Source organism: Perissodus microlepis, chromosome 7 (genome assembly GCF_051167445.1).
Source record: "Perissodus microlepis isolate ML-2025 ecotype Zambia chromosome 7, ASM5116744v1, whole genome shotgun sequence".
NCBI classification, from domain to species: domain Eukaryota; kingdom Metazoa; phylum Chordata; class Actinopteri; order Cichliformes; family Cichlidae; genus Perissodus; species Perissodus microlepis.
This window is the reverse complement of record NC_140467.1, coordinates 7,004,275-7,023,160: the sequence shown is the minus strand read 5'-3', so window position 1 is coordinate 7,023,160 and position 18,886 is coordinate 7,004,275. Positions and strand designations below refer to the sequence as shown.

The 18,886-nt window shown below is 38.4% G+C and overlaps 2 protein-coding genes and 1 non-coding gene across 4 annotated transcripts; all 3 read right to left on the bottom strand.

The window, feature by feature from the left end:
- Window positions 1-15: 15 nt before the first annotated feature.
- On the bottom strand, window positions 16-6,210 carry LOC146382417 (liver carboxylesterase-like). The gene is made up of 13 exons (XM_084936742.1): window positions 6,135-6,210; window positions 4,523-4,715; window positions 4,305-4,446; window positions 3,939-4,072; window positions 1,816-1,969; window positions 1,623-1,727; window positions 1,419-1,517; window positions 1,155-1,283; window positions 972-1,049; window positions 736-883; window positions 473-622; window positions 317-389; window positions 16-248 (listed from the first exon to the last, which is right to left on the bottom strand). Exons 1-13 carry the CDS (start codon window positions 6,208-6,210, stop codon window positions 71-73), a joined length of 1,659 nt encoding a protein of 552 aa, XP_084792868.1. The 3' UTR covers window positions 16-70.
- Window positions 1,861-13,159, bottom strand: LOC146382416 (fatty acyl-CoA hydrolase precursor, medium chain-like). 2 transcript variants are annotated; one of them, XM_084933048.1, is made up of 14 exons: window positions 13,052-13,159; window positions 11,559-11,751; window positions 11,341-11,482; window positions 10,988-11,121; window positions 9,115-9,268; window positions 8,923-9,027; window positions 8,699-8,797; window positions 8,420-8,563; window positions 8,233-8,310; window positions 7,996-8,143; window positions 7,733-7,882; window positions 7,575-7,647; window positions 7,276-7,499; window positions 1,861-1,969 (listed from the first exon to the last, which is right to left on the bottom strand). In XM_084933048.1, exons 1-13 carry the CDS (start codon window positions 13,125-13,127, stop codon window positions 7,313-7,315), a joined length of 1,683 nt encoding a protein of 560 aa, XP_084789174.1. In that variant the 5' UTR covers window positions 13,128-13,159; the 3' UTR covers window positions 1,861-1,969; window positions 7,276-7,312. The 2 variants fall into 2 exon arrangements, with proteins under 2 accessions (XP_084789174.1, XP_084789173.1); XM_084933047.1 differs by lacking the exon at window positions 1,861-1,969 and having other exon boundaries at window positions 6,932-7,499.
- Window positions 13,160-18,589: 5,430 nt separating this feature from the next.
- Window positions 18,590-18,662, bottom strand: trnar-acg (transfer RNA arginine (anticodon ACG)). The gene has a single exon. It is a non-coding gene; the product is annotated as a tRNA-Arg (tRNA).
- Between the last annotated feature and the right edge of the window lie 224 nt (window positions 18,663-18,886).

Sequence of the window (18,886 nt, the reverse complement as noted above, 5' to 3'; positions counted from 1 at the left end):
TGTCACAGGCTCTTGAACTATGATACAGTAATTAATACAAGTGCAGTTGTTTTTGCTTGCATTGCATTTCTCATGACCCACACAGATACAGAGTTGTTGACACAGTTGCTCGGGAGGACTGAGTCAGGAAGACAAAGCGCTCCTTCTTCAGGTGCTGAGCAGTTACCTGCTTTTTTAAACCAATCGCCAGGTACTTTTCTTCTGCTCCATACTTTGGCCAGTGGACAAGGTTGTGCCCATTAGGAGATCTGAACACATATACATTTGTTATTCAGTTATTAAATGTGTGAAATTTACAACAGTTGGAAATTCCTACCCTGTGCGAGCAAAGTTCCCCCAGTAGCTCATCATGATCTTGCTCAACTGTTCCTCATCCTCAGGGCACGGATCTAAAACATGTTGGAAAACATATTTTTCACACTTGGAAAACAAAACAGATCGAGCACTAAGGCAGATTTCTATGTTATCTTACCGGGTAACCTAACATGGGTAGTTGTGAAGCAAAATCCCAGCACTGTAAAAATTTCATCTCCGTGGTCACTCCCAACAAAGCTTGGCCTTTTCTGCTGCAGGAATTTGGGAGGATGTTGGTACTCATACAGGTATAGAGAAGCACCTGCATCTGGAATTAGATGAATGTGTGTGATATTTGTTAATGAAAGTGTGTCACAGTAAACATCAAGTGTTGGGTTTTAAACAAATTTGTATAATCTTTCATTAAACAAATTACATTACCTCTGTGAGCATTAGCAGCTTTAATCGCTGGAATGGTGAAAAACAAATCTCCAAGCATCTCAGTGTACCCATCTCTGTTTTTCACACGGTCATCACCATTTCCGATATATTCATCAGCTATCACATCGCTGATAAATGCTGCTTTAGGCTTAAAGAAATAAGCAACACATCAATCAAAGAAGCTTGAGCAGGTCAGGGGACAGTAATATTGTAACATCAAGTGGTGTCTGCCTTACGTCGGGGTAGAAGAAGGAAACCATGTTCGAAACAAATTCCCAATCTAGTCCTTCTGTCCAGTTTTGGGGAGCAAAAAACTAAGGAAATACCAAGCCAAATTACATTTTTTTTTTTTCAACATTGCAAAACAACAACAAACTACATTGAGATCATTGAGCTCTTTATTAGAAAGTTCCTGTGACACTTACTGATGCAAGTAAGACACCAGTCATGAATGGTACAGTATGAAGTTCATGTTTATGAAACAGCTCATCCACAGGTTTAGTCAGGAAATGTCCATCAACATTTACTTGAAATCTTAATGTTGGATCCTTGAGAAAATAAAATGTACTAAAGTGAAAGATGTGATAGCATGAACAGAGCTGAGGGAGAAATCAAAGGCTTCAAAGAAATATTGTAGAAGACATAATAATCATTCTCTATCATGTTTGCACCCATTACCTCACCTGTGTAAAACCCACTATAGTATCAATATCAAGGTTTCTCATGCAGTCACTGATCTTCTTTGTGCTTTCAAGACTGCAGCCAGATGCATTTGCAACTGCCTGAGGTGAAATGTCAAATATAAATGTCAAATATTTAGGAAAAGAACTCAATTGCAATATACTCATTAATCTGCAACAGAAATGTTATTAACCCTCCAAAAAGACCTTGGCAATTGGAAGAGGATTATTTGCAACAAGTACATTCATTGCAGCTGTGCCACTCTCAGCAATAGCACGGTGAAACAGCCCATCAGACAGTGGTGACAGGAGCTGGTGATTCAAGTAACACATCACATATTTTTTTTTTTTTTTAGAGTGAAAAAGTTTATATAAAGTTCCTCTAACTGTAGATTCTTACCAGAAGAGACACGCTCACTCCACCAGCAGACTCTCCAAATATGGTAACTAATCCTGGGTCTCCTCCAAAGTTGTGAATGTGCTGCTGGATCCACTTGAGAGCTTCAACCTGGTCCTGCAGGCCAAAGTTGCCTGAAATGTGCTCATCTCCAGTGCTGATAGAACAAATTGCCATTTTTATAATGTATTTTCCCTGATTGAAACATCTTTTCACAAGAGACTTTTATCCATGTGTTTAAAGCATCTGTGAGGACACATGTGTTAGGTCTGCTCTCGCAAGCCTTGCTGACTCAGAGACTTATCTCAATGAACAAAGTACGAGTTTTCACCGAGCCAGAAACGGGAGCTGGAAGCATGTAAATATAATAATAACCACTGCAGCCAAAAAGAGTGCCTGACGAGCCGAGTTGTAAGTAAGCTATTAAGACCTTTCCAAGCCCAGAGAGAGGCCTCTCTCTGTCTCTTGCTAGAAAAGTTGACCCAGACAACAAAGTAAAGCTAGTTTTCGGCTACGAGCTCAACACGAAACTCGACATATTAGCCAGACGGTTCGGTTCGGAGCCGCGAACCTGTTTTATATACGCGCAGAATAGTTTTCTACACGAGATCGCTGCAAAAAGTGCAGCCTTACCTAATGTCCACCCTACGGTTACTCCTTTTATATTAAGATTTAAAATCTAGTTGCTATGGGTATGGTGAGTAACCTTCAGTAATCGTAATAAATCACACAGCAATAGTACATTCATGTAGTTGTAAAAAGCTTGATAATATATTAAGTAATCCAAAGTATTCAGAATACGTTACTCTCATTGAGTAACGTAACGGAATATGTTACAAAATACATTTTTTGGGGCATGTGTTCTGTAATCTGTAGTGGAATACATTTTAAAAGTAATCTTCCTAACACTTTGTGTATATGTCTTTGTATACGTGACTTCCTGGTTACAACCGTTTTAACCGCATCTTTAGTCATAAAAGGGTCATCTGACCCCACCCCATATATGGCTACATACAAGCATAGGTGAGCCCCTAAAGGTCGGGAAGTGAACATTCCTTACCAAATAAGGAAACCAGAACCTTTACATGGAATGTGCCTGCAGTTAAACACTATTGCTAATAGCATCCCCCACCATCCTACATGTAGGGGAGGAACAGAAAAATATCTGAACATGCAGTTCAGGACAAGGTTTACAGTTTTAAATACAACAATGACAACTTTTAACAAAATTCCTCCAACAACATGTATTAGAACTAATCTAGGATTGAGGTGCGTGAATCTTTTTAGAAAAAAATGTGAGTTTTTTTTAATTTAGTGACAGTGTATAAATAATAGAAAAAGTTGTGACTATTAGCTCTTAAATGATTTCAAGAACTTTCAAGGTGAAATTGAATAAAGTAGTGCTGAAGGTGGCCAATTTCACCCTGAGGTTGATCTTGAAATTCAACAGAAAGTCCAGTGCTATTGGCAGCAGATAGTAGTGCCAGGATTCTGACACTACTGGACCCCATTTGTGCAGTTGGGCAGTAGCTGCATATGCCACTTCCACATATTTGTTGAAGCTGAGTGATACGGTAAGGCAATCAAAAACCAAGCTATTGCATGTTTATACTACATGATAAATAAAGCAAACTTTCAATTCTTTTTCATATTAGATCAGATAAAAAAGCAGAACAACAAATTCATTGTATGTTCTAATTTGGAAACTTGAGTTCATTTACATTCCTATGATTAAACCATCGAGTGACCTTTTACCCTGCTTGGGATAGGGTTCCAGGGGTCCCACCCTGGAGCCAGGCCTGGGGAGGGTTCTCGAGTAAGGGGAGAGGGAAGTGGGAGATCGACAGACAGATTGGTGTTGCAACAACTAGCCTTCTCTCAAGGGTGGATGGCCTCTCCCTAAAAGATATGGTAAGGAGTTTGGCCATTCGGGAGGGGCTCAGAATAGAGCCACTAATCGTCCACATCAAAAGGAGCAAGTTAAGGTGGTTTAGGCATCTGACTAGAATGCCTCCTGGTCGCCTCCTGGGTAAGGTGTCCTGGGCTCCCAGTGTCCCACTGAGAGAAGGCCCTGAGGCAGAGCCAGGACACGCTGGAGAGATTATGGGTGGATGAGGTTAATTTACCTGAGAAAACCCAGAAGTCCCAAGCGATACTGGATCAGAACCACAACTACATCCTGGTAAGCAGCCAAGGCAGAGCCATCATATGTTGAAGCTGATCCCAGCGTAAAACCCCCACCATGAATCCAGACCATGACCTGGACAGAACAATAAAATACCGTTTCTTCAAAGCTTAGAGGACCGTTTGGAGTGTCAGTTACAATAACTAATCTAATAACTAATAACAAAAACTAATTTAAACATTAAACAAACAAAAACACTTAAGTTTACATTTTAGATGATACAATTAACAACTGAGTTCTAAAGAATGGTGTCTTTACTGAGATTGTGTTTAGGCATCCCTCAAAACCTACAGCTAAAGGTTCTTACTGGGAGCTTGGCATTATTAGCTCTCTTAGCAGGAGTGTATATGTTGAGGTAAAGACAGTCTTCAGAGATGTCTGGTACTTCTGCCAGCAGTGCACCGAGTTTATTAAGCATATCCAAAAGAGCTTCTTTAGACTGAACGCACCTTAAAGAGAGACAATATTAATGATACAAATACAGCCAATAGTTTCTCAAAGTGTGTTGAAGCACATGTTTCTTACATTGGTGGCTGTTTAGTGGCATCTCTTACTCCTTCCCATCCTTCAACAGGCTGAGGTGGAGCCAGTCTCAAGGAAGGGCCGAGGGGTGGTTTGGCAAATGGGACACCCAGGTAGGCATGGACGCCAGTCTCCTTCCCTTTCACACTCACATACTCACCTTTCAGGCTCCCAAGCCCCGTGTGGACTACAGGTGCTGTGAGGATATTAGAAATGACTGAAAATCTTAACATAAAACTTTATATCGTCCCCCTTTAATTGTGGGACAATTAAAGGATTATTCTATTCTATTCTATATTTTAAAAATAAAATAAATCTTCCAGTGAAAAGTATTTTGCTCAAAACATGCAATAATTGACTGCTCTCTATAGCTCAGCTTTATGCAGACTATGTTCATCTGACAAGTTTAAAATTGCTCCTTATAGAACTTTTCATGTGACACAGTCATATAAAGCCATGTTATAAAACAGTGTTACAATACTGTTTGTATAACTAAGTCAAATACATGAGCAGCCTGAAAGGAAGCCACATTGCTATCAAAAGGAAAACTAGTGGACAATTTTATGAATTGGTTAATTACGAAAATGAATTCAATATCAAGAAAACTCTGGTTCGCCACTATATTCATCTTCAGGATTTGGGATAACCACTTTCAGAAAACGAATACAATTTCATATTTTGCTGTGGACAATTTAATTCCTATCCTAATATTGATTAAATTCTAATTTAATTAATTTATTGATGCAGACCATTTGGTGGATTAAGTTGCTTAAGCTACAGCACCATTACACTAAATAAGCTTTTTTTATTATTTTGGTTTAAAATGGTTTAAATAATCTGAGCAAGTGTGATAGTTCATCATTTATTTGAAAAAAGCCACTTGCTCAAATGGCTTTTTGTTTTGTTGTTTGTTTACCATAAACTTCCTTTGTTGTGTGTTGTGTCTACAGTGATCCTGGTGAAGAAGCAGAGTTGACCATGAGATCTGTTTCTGTTTATTCACAGTCACTGAAGTTAGCAAAAAAAAGATATCTATCTATCTATCTATACACACACACACACACACACACACACACACACACACATATATATATATATATATATATATATATACATACATATGTAGAGAGGGAGAGAGAGAGAGATTGGGGGGGCTGCTTTTTCTGCAACTAACAAATTAATAATAATAAATAAAAACTGCATGGTGCAATTTTTTTTTAAAAAGGACGTTTTATCTTTCCTGCAAAAGAAATGCTGACATACTATCATCTCCCATGGATACACCATACTTGGTTCTTTGCTATCGTTCACCTTTGAACACAGTTTGTAGGTAAAAAGTCACCTGGACTTAGAACACAAAAGTTTAATTTGTTTAATTATCAGCATTTATCATGACTATTATAGCCATTATACCACTGAAGATGATACTACAGCCAGATTTAAAAAAGAAGCTTTTCAAAAAGTGACTGTGCAAAAAAAAAAAAGGAAAAGAAGAAAAATATGCACTACACGTAGGTTTAAGGAACACACTTAGGTTTAAAGAACACACGCATTACACAGAAATTAGGTGATGTTACAAAGGTCATTTTGCTAAGAACAGTTTTATCCTACTTACCCTGAAGTTCTGCAGCAGCACAGAGGAATAAACCGGATACAAAGAAGAAGAAATTGTGCTTTGCATGCAACTCCATGGTCAACTCTGTGGATTGCTAAATTCTGCAGATTTTTCAAGAACCGAGCGCAGAACAAAGAGATATAGGAAGTGCGTCCTCATATGAAGGTTTCTTCTTTTCTCTTTCAAAAAGAGGAAAATATAGTGTCTCTAGCAAGATATGCTGTCATTCAGTTTGACGCCAAACCATCACGGGACTAAAGTCCAATCTAAAGTCTAAGCTTTAGGATCGCTTCAGGACTCACTCCAGAAAAGTTTTGCCGCTATCGTAATGACCAACTTTTTCTTGCAATCCTTTTTTTTTTCGTCTGACTGTCTGAAAAGCTCAAAATGTGAATTTGGTTACAGGTTTATTCATATGAGCACATGCTGTGTCACAGGCTCTTGAACTATGATACAGTAATTAATACAAGTGCAGTTGTTTTTGCTTGCATTGCATTTCTCATGACCCACACAGATACAGAGGTGTTGCCACAGTTGCTCGGGAGGACTTCTGAAGGTTGAATGCACACAAGAGAAAATGTAAGAAAAAACTGAACTGAATTTTCCGGGAAGAACCCACCTGAGGGATTAATAAAGTTTTATCTAATTAATCTGAAAGGATGTTTGAGGGAATGGAGTGCTAAGTTTTCAGGTAAAAGAAGCACAGGTCACAAACAAACAAAATGCTGCAAAACTGGTTTGTCAAAACTTTTTATTTTATAAATGTTTTACAAAACTTATGTTTACAGTACTAGATTTAAAATACCCTGATACCCTAGATTCAATTAATTGAAAAAAAAATCATATTAGAATATGGATGGTCCTCACAAGACCTTTTGATAAGGGAATTATGGTTTAGTCCAGGGGTAGCCAACTCCAGGCCTCAAGGGCTGGTGTCCTGCAGGTTTTAGATGTCCCCCTGGGTCAACACACCTAAATCAAATCATTAGTTCATTACCAGGCCTCTGAAGAACTTCAAGACATGTTGAGGGGGTCATTTGACCATTTGCATCAGCTGTGTTGGATCAAGGACACATCTAAAACCTGCAGGACACCAGCACTTGAGGCCTAAATTTGCCTACCCCTGGTTTAGTCTAATTACTTTAAAACTGATGGAGCAGAGACCAGATGTGAGTTTTCTACAGCTCGCTGCGTTCTGCATTTTCCTCATGCTGTTTGATCTTCTCTGGGACGGTCTGAGTCAGGAAGACAAAGCGCTCCTTCTTCAGGTGCTGAGCAGTTACCTGCTTTTTTAAACCAATCGCCAGGTACTTTTCATCTGCTCCATATTTTGGCCAGTGGACAAGGTTGTGCCCATCAGGAGATCTAAACACACATACATTTGTTATTCAGTTATTAAATGTGTGAAGTGTGAAGTTTACAACAGTTGGAAATTCCTACCCTGTGCGAGCAAAGTTCCCCCAGTAGCTCATCATGATCTTGCTCAACTGTTCCTCATCCTCAGGGCACGGATCTAAAACGATCATGTTGCAAAACATTTTTCAATCAACAAAACAAAACAGATCGAGCATTAAGGCAGAGTTTTTATAAAGTCTTACCGGATAACCTAATATGGGTAGTTGTGAAGCAAAGTCCAAAAACTGTAAAAATTTCATCTGCATGGTCAGTCCCAACAAAGCTCGGCCTTTTCTGCTGCAGGAATTTGGGAGGATGTTGGTACTCATACAGGTATACAGGAGCACCTGCATCTAGAATTAGACAAATGTGTGTGATATTTGTTAATGAATGTATGTAACAGTAAATATCAAGTGTTGGGTTTTAATCAAATTTGTATAATCTTTCATTAAACAAATTACATTACCTCTGTGAGCATTAGCAGCTTTAATCGCTGGAATGGTGAAAAACAAATCTCCAAGCATCTCAGTGTACCCATCTCTGTTTTTCACACGGTCGTCACCATTTCCGATATATTCATCAGCTATCACATCGCTGATAAATGCTGCTTTAGGCTTAAAAGAAATAAGCAACACATCAATCAAAGAAGCTTGAGCAGGTCAGGGGACAGTAATATTGTAACATCAAGTGGTGTCTGCCTTACGTCGGGGTAGAAGAAGGACACTGTGTTCAAAACAAATTCCCGATCTAGTCCTTCTGTCCAGTTTTGGGGAGCAAAAAACTAAGGAAATACCAAGCCAAATTACATTTTTTCTTTAAACATTACAAAACAACAACAAACTACATTGAGATCATGGAGCTTCTTATTTACATGTTCCTGTGACACTTACTGATGCAAGCATCCATCCAACTTCATCATTATTGACACCAGTCATGAATGGAACAGCATGGAGTTCATGTTTACGAAACAGCTCATCCACAGGTTTAGTCAGGAAATGTCCATCAACATTTACTTGAATTCTCAAATTTGGATCCTTGAGAAAATAAAATGTACAAAAGTGAAAGATGTGATAGCATGAACAGAGCTGAGGGAGAAATCAAAGGCTTCAAAGAAATGTTGTAGAAGACATAATAATCATTCTCTATCATGTTTGCACCCATTACCTCACCTGTGTAAAACCCACTATAGTATCAATATCAAGGTTTCTCATGCAGTCACTGATCTTCTTTGTGCTTTCAAGACTGCAGCCAGATGCATTTGCAACTGCCTGAGGTGAAATGTCAAATATAAATGTCAAATATTTGTCAAAACAAATCCATTTTAATATTCTCATTATTCTGCGATACAAAAATGTTTTTAACCCTCCAAAAAAGATGAATGTGGATAATTAACCTGCGCCATTGGTAGAGGATCATTTGCCATAAGTACATTCATTGCAGCTGTGCCACTCTCAGCAATGGCACGGTGAAACAGCCCATCAGACAGTGGTGACAGGAGCTGGTGATTCAAGTAACACATCAAATATTAATTTTTGTTCTAGAGTGAAAAAGTTTATATAAAGTTCCTCTAACTGTAGATTCTTACCAGAAGAGACACGCTCACTCCACCAGCAGACTCTCCAAATATAGTAACTAATCCTGGGTCTCCTTCAAAGTTGTGAATGTGCTGCTGGATCCACTTGAGCGCTTCAACCTGGTCCAGCAGGCCAAAGTTGCCTGAAATGTGCTCATCTCCAGTGCTGATAGAACAAATTGCCATTTTTATAATGTATTTTTCCTAAATGAAATATCTTTTCACAAGACAGTTCTATTGTAGGTTTCTATTGTAGGTTATTGGCAGCAGCTGGCACTACCAGCTCCTGCCAGTAAGTCACTACTGAAACTCGCTACTGGATCTCATTTGTCCAGTTGGGCAATAGTAGCATATCCCACTTCCACATATTTGTTGAAGCTGAGTGACAGGGTAAGGGAGTAAAAAAAAATTATTAAGCTATGTTTATACACTGTGAGCCAACAGTTTACCCTGCCTGGGAGTGGGTTACTGGGGCCCCACCCTGGAGCCAGGTTTGGGGATGGCACCTGATGGTGGGAACCTGGGGGCTGGGCCTCAGCACATGGGGCCAGCCTTGGGCGGCCTGAACAAGGGAGATGGGAGGCACTGTAGGGATCGGGTGCAATGTGTGCCAGTGGTGGCCAAGGGTGGAGACCCTGGCAGACCGATGCCTGTCTACTGAGGCTGGCGATGGAGACATGAAACGTCGCCTGTATTGGGGAAGGAGCCTGAGATATTGTGTGAGATTGAGAGGTACCAGACAGATAAAGTCAGGCTCACCTCAATGCATATCTTGGGTTCTGGAACCAGTATCCTGGACAGGAGCTTTACCAACACTGTGTATAGTGTGGTTGGAGTGTTGCTGACTTCGACTGAAAATATTGTCAGACAGTAGAAGGCATACTTCGGGGACCTCCTTAGTCTCACGGACACATCTCCTGTAGCAGAAGCAGAGTCTGGTGACAAGGGGGGAAGCTCATGCATAACCAGGAGCGAGGTTACTGAAGCAGTTAAACAACTCCTTGGTGGTAGGGCCCCTGGGGTGGATGAGGTTCACCCTGAGTTCCTTAATGATGTGGATGTTGTAGGGCTATCTTGGTTGAGATGCCTCTACAGTGTTGCGTTGAGATCTGGGGCTGTACCTCTGAATTGGCAGACCTGGGTTGTGCTTCCCATCTTCAAGAAGGGGGATAAGAGGGTGTGCTCAACTATATGGGAATCACACTCCTCAGCCTCCACAGAAAATCCTATGCCAGGCTGCTGGAAAGAGGAGTCTGTGAGTTAGTCAAACCTCTAGTACAGGAGAAACAATGTGGTTTTCCTCCTGGGTGCGGAACACAGCTCTTTACCATCTCAAGGACATGGTGGGGTGTATGGGAGTTCACCCAACCAGCCTACATTTGTTGTGTGGACTTGGAGAAGGCATTTGATTGTGTCTGTAAGAGTATATCTTGTGTGAGATGCTTCAGGAGTATGGGGTGTCAGTCCCGTTGTTTTTATTCATTCTGTCCTTATACAACTGTTGCAAGCGCTTGGTTTGCAATGCCGGCAATAAATCTGAATTTATTCCTCATGTGTACTGGACTCTACCAGGGCTGCATTTATCACAGATTCTGTTCATAATTTTTATGGACAGATTGGTGCTGTGGCAATGAGCTTTCTCCCAAGGGTGACTGGCCTCTCTCTTAGAGATGGGGTGAGGAGTTTGGCCATTCGGGAGGGGCTCAGAGTAGAGCCGCTACTGCTCCACATCTAAAGGAGTTTGAGTTAAGGTGGTTCAGACATCTGATTAGGATGCCTCCTGGACACCTCCTGGGTGAGGCGATATGTACTCACAGTCTCCCACTAGGAGGAGGCCACGGGGCAGACCCGTTGGAGAGATTATGGATGGATGGAGTTTATTTACCTGAGAAAACCCAGAAGTCCTAAGCGATACTGGATCAGAACCACAACCACGTCCTGGTAAGCAGCCAAGGCAGAGCCATCATGTGTTGAAGCTGATCCCAGCGCAAAGCCCCCACCATGAATCCAGACCATGACCTGGAAAGAATAATAAAAGAGCATTCTGTCAAAGATTAGATCTTTTGGAGTCTCAGTCAAGCTACAATAACTAATCTTCATAAATGTAAACGTTAAACAAACAAAAACACTTAAGTTTACATTTTAGATGATAAAATGTACAATTGAGTTCTGAAGATGGGTCTCTTTATTGAGACTGTGATTAGGCATCCCTCATAATCTACAGCAAAAGGTTCTTACTGGGAGCTTGGCATTTTTAGCTCTGTTTGCAGGAGTGTAAATGTTGAGGTAAAGACAGTCTTCAGAGATGTCTGGTATTTCTGCCAGTGCTGTACCGAGTTTATCAACCAGATCCAAAACAGCTTCTTTAGACTGAATGCACCTTAAAGAGAGACTGTGTTAATGATACAAATACAGCCAATAGTTTCTCAAAGTGTGTTGAAGCACATGCTTCTTACATTGGTGGCTGTTTAGTGGCATCTCTTACTCCTTCCCATTCTTCTGCAGGCTGAGGTGGAGCCAGTCTCAAGGAAGGGCCGAGGGGTGGTTTGGCAAATGGGACACCCAGGTAGGCATGGACGCCAGTCTCCTTCCCTTTCACACTCACATACTCACCTTTCAGGCTCCCGAGCTTTGTGTGGACTACAGGTGCTGTCGGGATATTAGAAATCAGTGAGAATCATAACATAAAACGTTATATTTAAAAAAATTAAATATCTCATTCAAACGTGCTTTGAAATTATAACTGACATACCAAATTGCTCAAAATATGCAATATCGGGTTCTGGTAATGTCATCAAAAGAAAAACTAGTCAACAATTTGATGAATGGTTTAAAAATACTTAGAGAAAAAGCACTTAAAAATTATAACTAAATTCATCAAAATATTCAATATTTGAATCCTGGCAGCACCTTATTTTTATGAAGACTATATGTGATACAGTCATATGAAGCCACGTAAAAGAACTAAAACTCAGAGTTCACTATATCATGTAGGTGATCAAAAGAGAAAAAAGTCAGAAATTTTATTAACTGGTCAATTGTGTAAATAAATTCAGTATCAAGGAAACATCTCAAACTGCTGAATACTTTTAGAAATCAAGGGAAAAGTTTAGCTTTTGCTGTGGACAATTAATCCCCATCTTTATAGTGAGGGCGCTAACTAAAGCACTAAATGATAATGTTTTGGTTTAAACCAGACATTTAAATAATCTAACCAGCTGTGATATGTCATCATTAATTTGAAAAAGGCTACTTGCTAATTTATTTATTTATTTTTACCATAAACATTCTTTGTTGGGTGGTGTCTACAATTATCCTGGTAAAAAAAAGCAGAGTTGAGCATGAGATCTGTTTCTGTTTATTCACAGTCAGCATGAAGTCAGCAAAAAAGAAATTTGCTTAATAACACTTGCACTCTGTCCTACTGAAAAGTTTATCTTCAATCCCCTCCTATCAGCACACCTAGGAAAAAGCTTAATAAGAGGAGCACACCTATCAGCACACCTGTGCTGATAGGAGAGGATTGAAGATAAACTTTTCAGTAGGACAGAGTGCAAGTGTTATTAAGCAAATTTCTTTTTTGCAGATCTCATGCTCAACTCTGCTTTTTTTTTTACCATCTTTCACCTTTGAACGAAGTGCAGGTGCAATGTAAAGTTAACCTTATGTTCATTTTTTTAAAATCATGTCTAATATACAGCTACAGTGTAATGAAATTAACAGTGTGGTCTGAACTGCTTCTGTTTTTATTATAATTATTACTGTCATAATACCACTCAGGGATGATTGATTGCAGCTGCCAGATTTATGCAGATATTTTTCAAAGAGAGACTCGTGTAATAAAAACATGCACTGCCTGTACGATACACAAACACAAAAGCATAAATTACACATAACTTAAGTGTTGTGACAAAGGTCATTTTGCAAAGAACTGTTTTCTCCTACTCACCCTGAAGGTCTGCAATAACACAGAGGAATAAAACAGACATCAAGAAGCAGAAAGTCTGCTGCACATGGAACTTCATGGTCGACTCTGGATTACGAAACCAGGCAGATTCTCAGAGATGTGAGCCAAAAAGCCAACAGACAGAGAGAGTGCTTCCTCTTATTAAGTTTTTTCCTTTTCTCTTTCACATAGGGAAACAGCTAGTTTCTCTTACAGGATGTGACGTGATTCATTCAGTTTGACACGGGACTAAAGTCCAACCATACAGTGAAGTGTGTCCAGAACACCTTCTACTTCTTTGTTTTAGACCTGCTTGACTACAGTGCTTTATTTAATGAAGGGGGATTTATTTTAATTATGGATTTTTATAAAGCCTTTGTGTTGATCAACTTTTCATAATAAAAATTCTGCCTCACTTTGGTTGCAGATATATGTTCCTCAGGTTAATCAGAGTGTAATAAATGGCTTAGTACATTCACGTTCAAGGTTTGAAATCAAAAGGGGAGATAAGACAAAGATGTGCTATTTCACCTTTAATGTTTGTAATGGTAGCAGAAGATTTACCCCAAAACACTGACATGGAATGGTATTAATATCATACGAAATCAATTAACAGTAAGTCAGTTGGCAGAGATTTCCTCCAGTTTGTGACAGCTCCACATTGAAACATTGAATTTTGTGAAGGAGAAAAGGAGTAAACTCTCCAACAAACTTTAGAGAACATTCTTACTGATTTTTTTAGCCATTATTTTCTTCTTTCAAACTGGATCAGATAACCAAAATAAGAAAAACAAATTTTCACACCTAATACTTCCTAAAGCGAAAGAATTCATTTTTAAAAATTGAAATTAAATGTATCCAACTAATGATAATCTGTATTTAAAGTATCCCAGTTGTACAGCTTAAGCACTTCAGTTATTTCATGCCACGAGATGTTTTAATAGCTTACACAATGTTTGCCTTGCTTTATACCTGCAATCTTATTCCTTGTAGATTTTCTATTTATATTGTCCATGAGAGATATAGCTACATGTTATGAAGACTCTGCTCAGTGTAGCACAAAGTATGACGTAAATCTTGTTGTGCTTGGTAGAGATATGCTTGTGATATGTAGTAATAAGGTTTATTTTACTACAAGTGTACCATTATATGGACAATATAATGAATTATACATAAACAGCTGTCTACCAATTTTGTGTAAGACTGCTTATATAAATATTTCATATCATTATAGGGTGTTGAAACATTGATTAATTTTGCTTTTTTTGTTTAGCTTTGTGTCTTTCTTTAGTAATTAAAAAAAAACCTCAAAAAGACCACATGTTTATATATATCTATATAATTTACATTTTGATTCTAACCTAATACATTTCTGTTTACGCAACATTCTGTATTACACAATACAGAGAAATAAATTAACTTTGTTTGTCACAGTCAGTATAAATCATTGTTTCTTTGGGGTGGGCCCAACTGGTGGGATGGGGATAATTTGAAAAGTATTGAGTAAAACTAAACTGAATGAAATTGATTTTTTGCTGATGCTGATACTATTGCACCTCTGGATACCAAAACCAAACATATATTTCCTTACTTTTTTGTAAGTAAGGATCTCAACAGGTTTTGGCCACTTACTAAATGCATTTCATCTTAAGCAGGCCTATACTTGAAAAGTTCTATCTGTAAATCCAGCTATTTAAATAATTTGCCTTTGGATCTTTGTTTCTGGAATATCAGGAATATCTCTCAAATCCTCTCCAATGCACAACCTCAGGGAGCTTTTCAGCTTGAGCACACTTGTCAGCAACAGGAGAAAAAAAATATTGTCACATCTTTTTATTTTTCTTTCTGTCAGTGTAATACAAGACAGGTGGACTAAACTATCACCCACAAGGAGGATTTCTCCTTTCACTCCTATTTTATTTCAGTTCCACAGTTACATGTAAAAAATGCATTGGTGTACCCATCATCAAACTACTGTTGTCATTGCAAAGGATTATTTTACAATGTCAAATATTTGTCAAAACAAATCCATTTTAATATTCTCATTATTCTGCGATACAAAAATGTTTTTAACCCTCCAAAAAAGATGAATATGGATAATTAACCTGCGCCATTGGTAGAGGATCATTTGCCATAAGTACATTCATTGCAGCTGTGCCACTCTCAGCAATGGCACGGTGAAACAGCCCATCAGACAGTGGTGACAGGAGCTGGTGATTCAAGTAACACATCAAATGTTAATTTTTGTTCTAGAGTGAAAAGGTTTATATAAAGTTCCTCTAACTGTAGATTCTTACCAGAAGAGACACGCTCACTCCACCAGCAGACTCTCCAAATATGGTAACTAATCCTGGGTCTCCTCCAAAGTTGTGAATGTGCTGCTGGATCCACTTGAGAGCTTCAACCTGGTCCAGCAGGCCAAAGTTGCCTGAAATGTGCTCATCTCCAGTGCTGATAGAACAAAATGCATTTTTTGACTGAAACATCTTTTTATAAGACATTTTTATTTATGTCTTTAAAGCAGATGACCTTTTATACCAGACCCAACCCTAACACATGATCACCATCATGCCTCAGTTTGATCGGAGCCTTTTCCTCACAACATGAGGAAAAGGGGGCTGTTGCTGTAATGCCTCCAATATTAAAGACTTATGACAAGATGATATGATATACAGACCGTAGAAAAAGTCTAACATTGAAGTGTGTGCATTCTTAGCGCATCAGTGGCCCTATAGCAGTCACAGAAGGAGTCATGAGTCATATCTTGTTAATAATTTTACCTCCTCACTACGTACGACTCTGGATACTGTAGCTCCTGTGAAAACTAAGGCCTCAAATCAGAAGTACTTGACTCTGTGGTATAATTCTCAAACACGTAGCCTAAAGCAGATGACTCGTAAACTGGAGAGGAAATGGCGTGTCACAAATTTAGAAGATCATCATTTATCCTGGAGAAATAGTTTGTTGCTTTATAAGAAAGCCCTCCACAAAGCCAGAACATCTTACTATTCATCACTGATTGAAGAAAATAAGAACAACCCCAGGTTTCTCTTCAGCACTGTAGCCAGGCTGACAAACAGTCAGAGCTCTATTGAGCCAACCATCCCTTTAACGTTAACTAGTAATGACTTCATGAACTTCTTCACAATTAAAATTTTAATCATTAGAGAAAAAATTAACAATAATCATCTCACAGATGTAATATTATCTACAGCTACTTTTAGTAAAATTGATATTCATTTAGACACTGACACTAAAAAACTAGTTCATGCATTTATTACTTCCAGGCTGGACTACTGTAATCCATTATTATCAGGAAGTCCCAAAAACTCCCTGAACAGCCTTCAGCTAATCCAAAATGCTGCAGCAAGAGTACTGACAGGGACTAGAAAGAGAGAGCATATTTCTCCTGTTTTGGCTTCCCTTCATTGGCTTCCTGTTAAATCCAGAATTGAATTCAAAATCCTGCTCCTCACATACAAGGTCTTAAACAATCAGGCCCCAACTTATCTTAATGACCTTGTAGTACTATATCACCCTATTAGAGCACTTTGCTCTTGCACTGCAGGCCTATTTGTTGTTCCTAGAGTATTCAAAGGTAGAATGGGAGGGAAAGCTTTCAGGCCCCTCTTCTGTGGAACCAGCTTCCAGTTTGGATTCAGGAGACAGACACTATCTCTACTTTTAAGATTAGGCTTAAAACTTTCCTTTTTGCTAAAGCATATAGTTAGGGCTGGACCAGGTGACCTTGAGTGTGGCTTTTGAGAAGAAACTATTCTTGAGTCTGTCAGTCTTTGTGCTGATGCATCTTCATTTTTGCGGTGCGGAAATATTTGAGCAAGGTACTGAAATAACTGGACAAAAAATTAAACCCAAATTTGAAATCAGCATGAAAAGAACTACAAATCCCCCCCAAAAAATACCTGTGATGATTATGACATGTTGACCTGTGTTATTTAAATAAATTCAGTATTAAGGGAAAGTGGCAAACTGCTGCTTCAAAGCTGTATTCATGTTCAGAATGGCATGCAATAGGAAACGTGTTCTTTCACCCGTCAGGGTGCTGTGCTGCTCAGATTACAGACACACACTCTGATTAGAATTTCAGCACCTTTTTTTTTTTTGGCTTAAATTGGTTTAAAAAAATCTAATCTGAAGTGTCATACTTAATACATAATTTATTACTGGGAAAAAATTCCACTTCTCTGCCTTTTTTTTTTTTTTTTTTTTACAGTAAATGTCCCTTGTTGTATATAATCTCTGCAACACTTGTACCGTGTCCTACTAAAAGAGTTTATCTTCCATCCTCTCCCATGGGTACACCCTGCTTGATTCTTTGCTATCTTTTATCTTTAAACAATAAATAGGCTATAATGGGAAAGATATCACCTAAACCCCTCAAAATGAGAATAGGTACAAAAAACTCACAACTTTTTGTTCATTCCTCTTTGAGCTACATATCTAAACAGAAAATATAGCTACAATCTGATTAACATTAAGTACATGTGATATTTAATGGTCAGTTTATTATGACTGTCATTGTCATAAAACCACTGAGTGATGATTGTTTGATATCTTTTGATTTAAATAAATAATGTTGTTAGGATCTTTTTCAAAGAGAGACATTGTTCTCATTCTTATTTGCGGTATTATGCATATTATTGTCATAATACCACTGAGTGATGATTTATTACTAGTGCTAGATTTAAACAGATGTTTTTTAAACAAACAAACAAACAATGAAAAACATGCACTATATGTAGGATAAACAAATACAAAGGCGTAAATTAGACATAATTTAAGTGTTGTCACAGCGGTCATTTTCCTAAAAAAAGGTTTTCTCCTACTTACCCTGAAGATCTGCAATAACACAGAGGAATAAAACTGATATCAGAAAAGAGAAAGTCTGCTTTGCATAGAACTTCATGGTCCACTTGACACAACACCACACAGATTCTCAGAAATGTGAGCAAAGAGCCAAGAGACAGAAAGAGTGCTTCATCATATGAGGCTTTCTCATTTTATCTGTCACATAGAGACAGATAGTGTTTCTTGCAGGATGTGACCCAGTTTTTTATTTATTCATTATATATCAGACTGCTACAGAGAACCTACCTTATTAGAGTAGCCAAAAGTGACACAATTAATAATTCGGCATTAATACAATAAAAACAACTGTGTTACCTTTTAAAAAAAAACAAACAAACATGTTTGTTTAAACTCTAAAGGTGGACATTTTAACATCAGGCTCCTCGCGCCTCAGAAAATGAAAAAGGTTGAAAATATGGTGTTCAATACAAAATAATAATCTATAAATATTATCCGGTTTTAAAGTATCCCAATTATATAGTTTTTACGCAAAATACCTTTGTGGACAATACATGGTCTTATAATTTTCATATATGTATAATTATACATTATACATGGTTTTAGATGTTTGAATCAATGGCATTCGCTACTTCAATGCAGCCACTAAACTAGTAACACATTTAGCAAACAGGGGAGCAAAAGTTTAATTTCACAAAACCGAAAAAGATTTCACGAGCCAGCCAGGAGTCGAACCTAGAATCTTCTGATCCGTAGTCAGACGCGTTATCCATTGCGCCACTGGCCCGATCTGGTGTGAATCACTATCGCGTCACTATTTCAAGAAACTCTAAGAAAAAGCCCGCGTTAGTTATTCCTGACCTAAAGCTAAAAAATCCTAGCGAGATTTATTGCCAGAAACCAAACATTACGTGTAAGACATTAACCAAAACAACTTGTGACACATGATATTTAACTGGAATGAATAAACAGTAAGGGTATGTCCAAATATTTACCGACAATAACCCATTT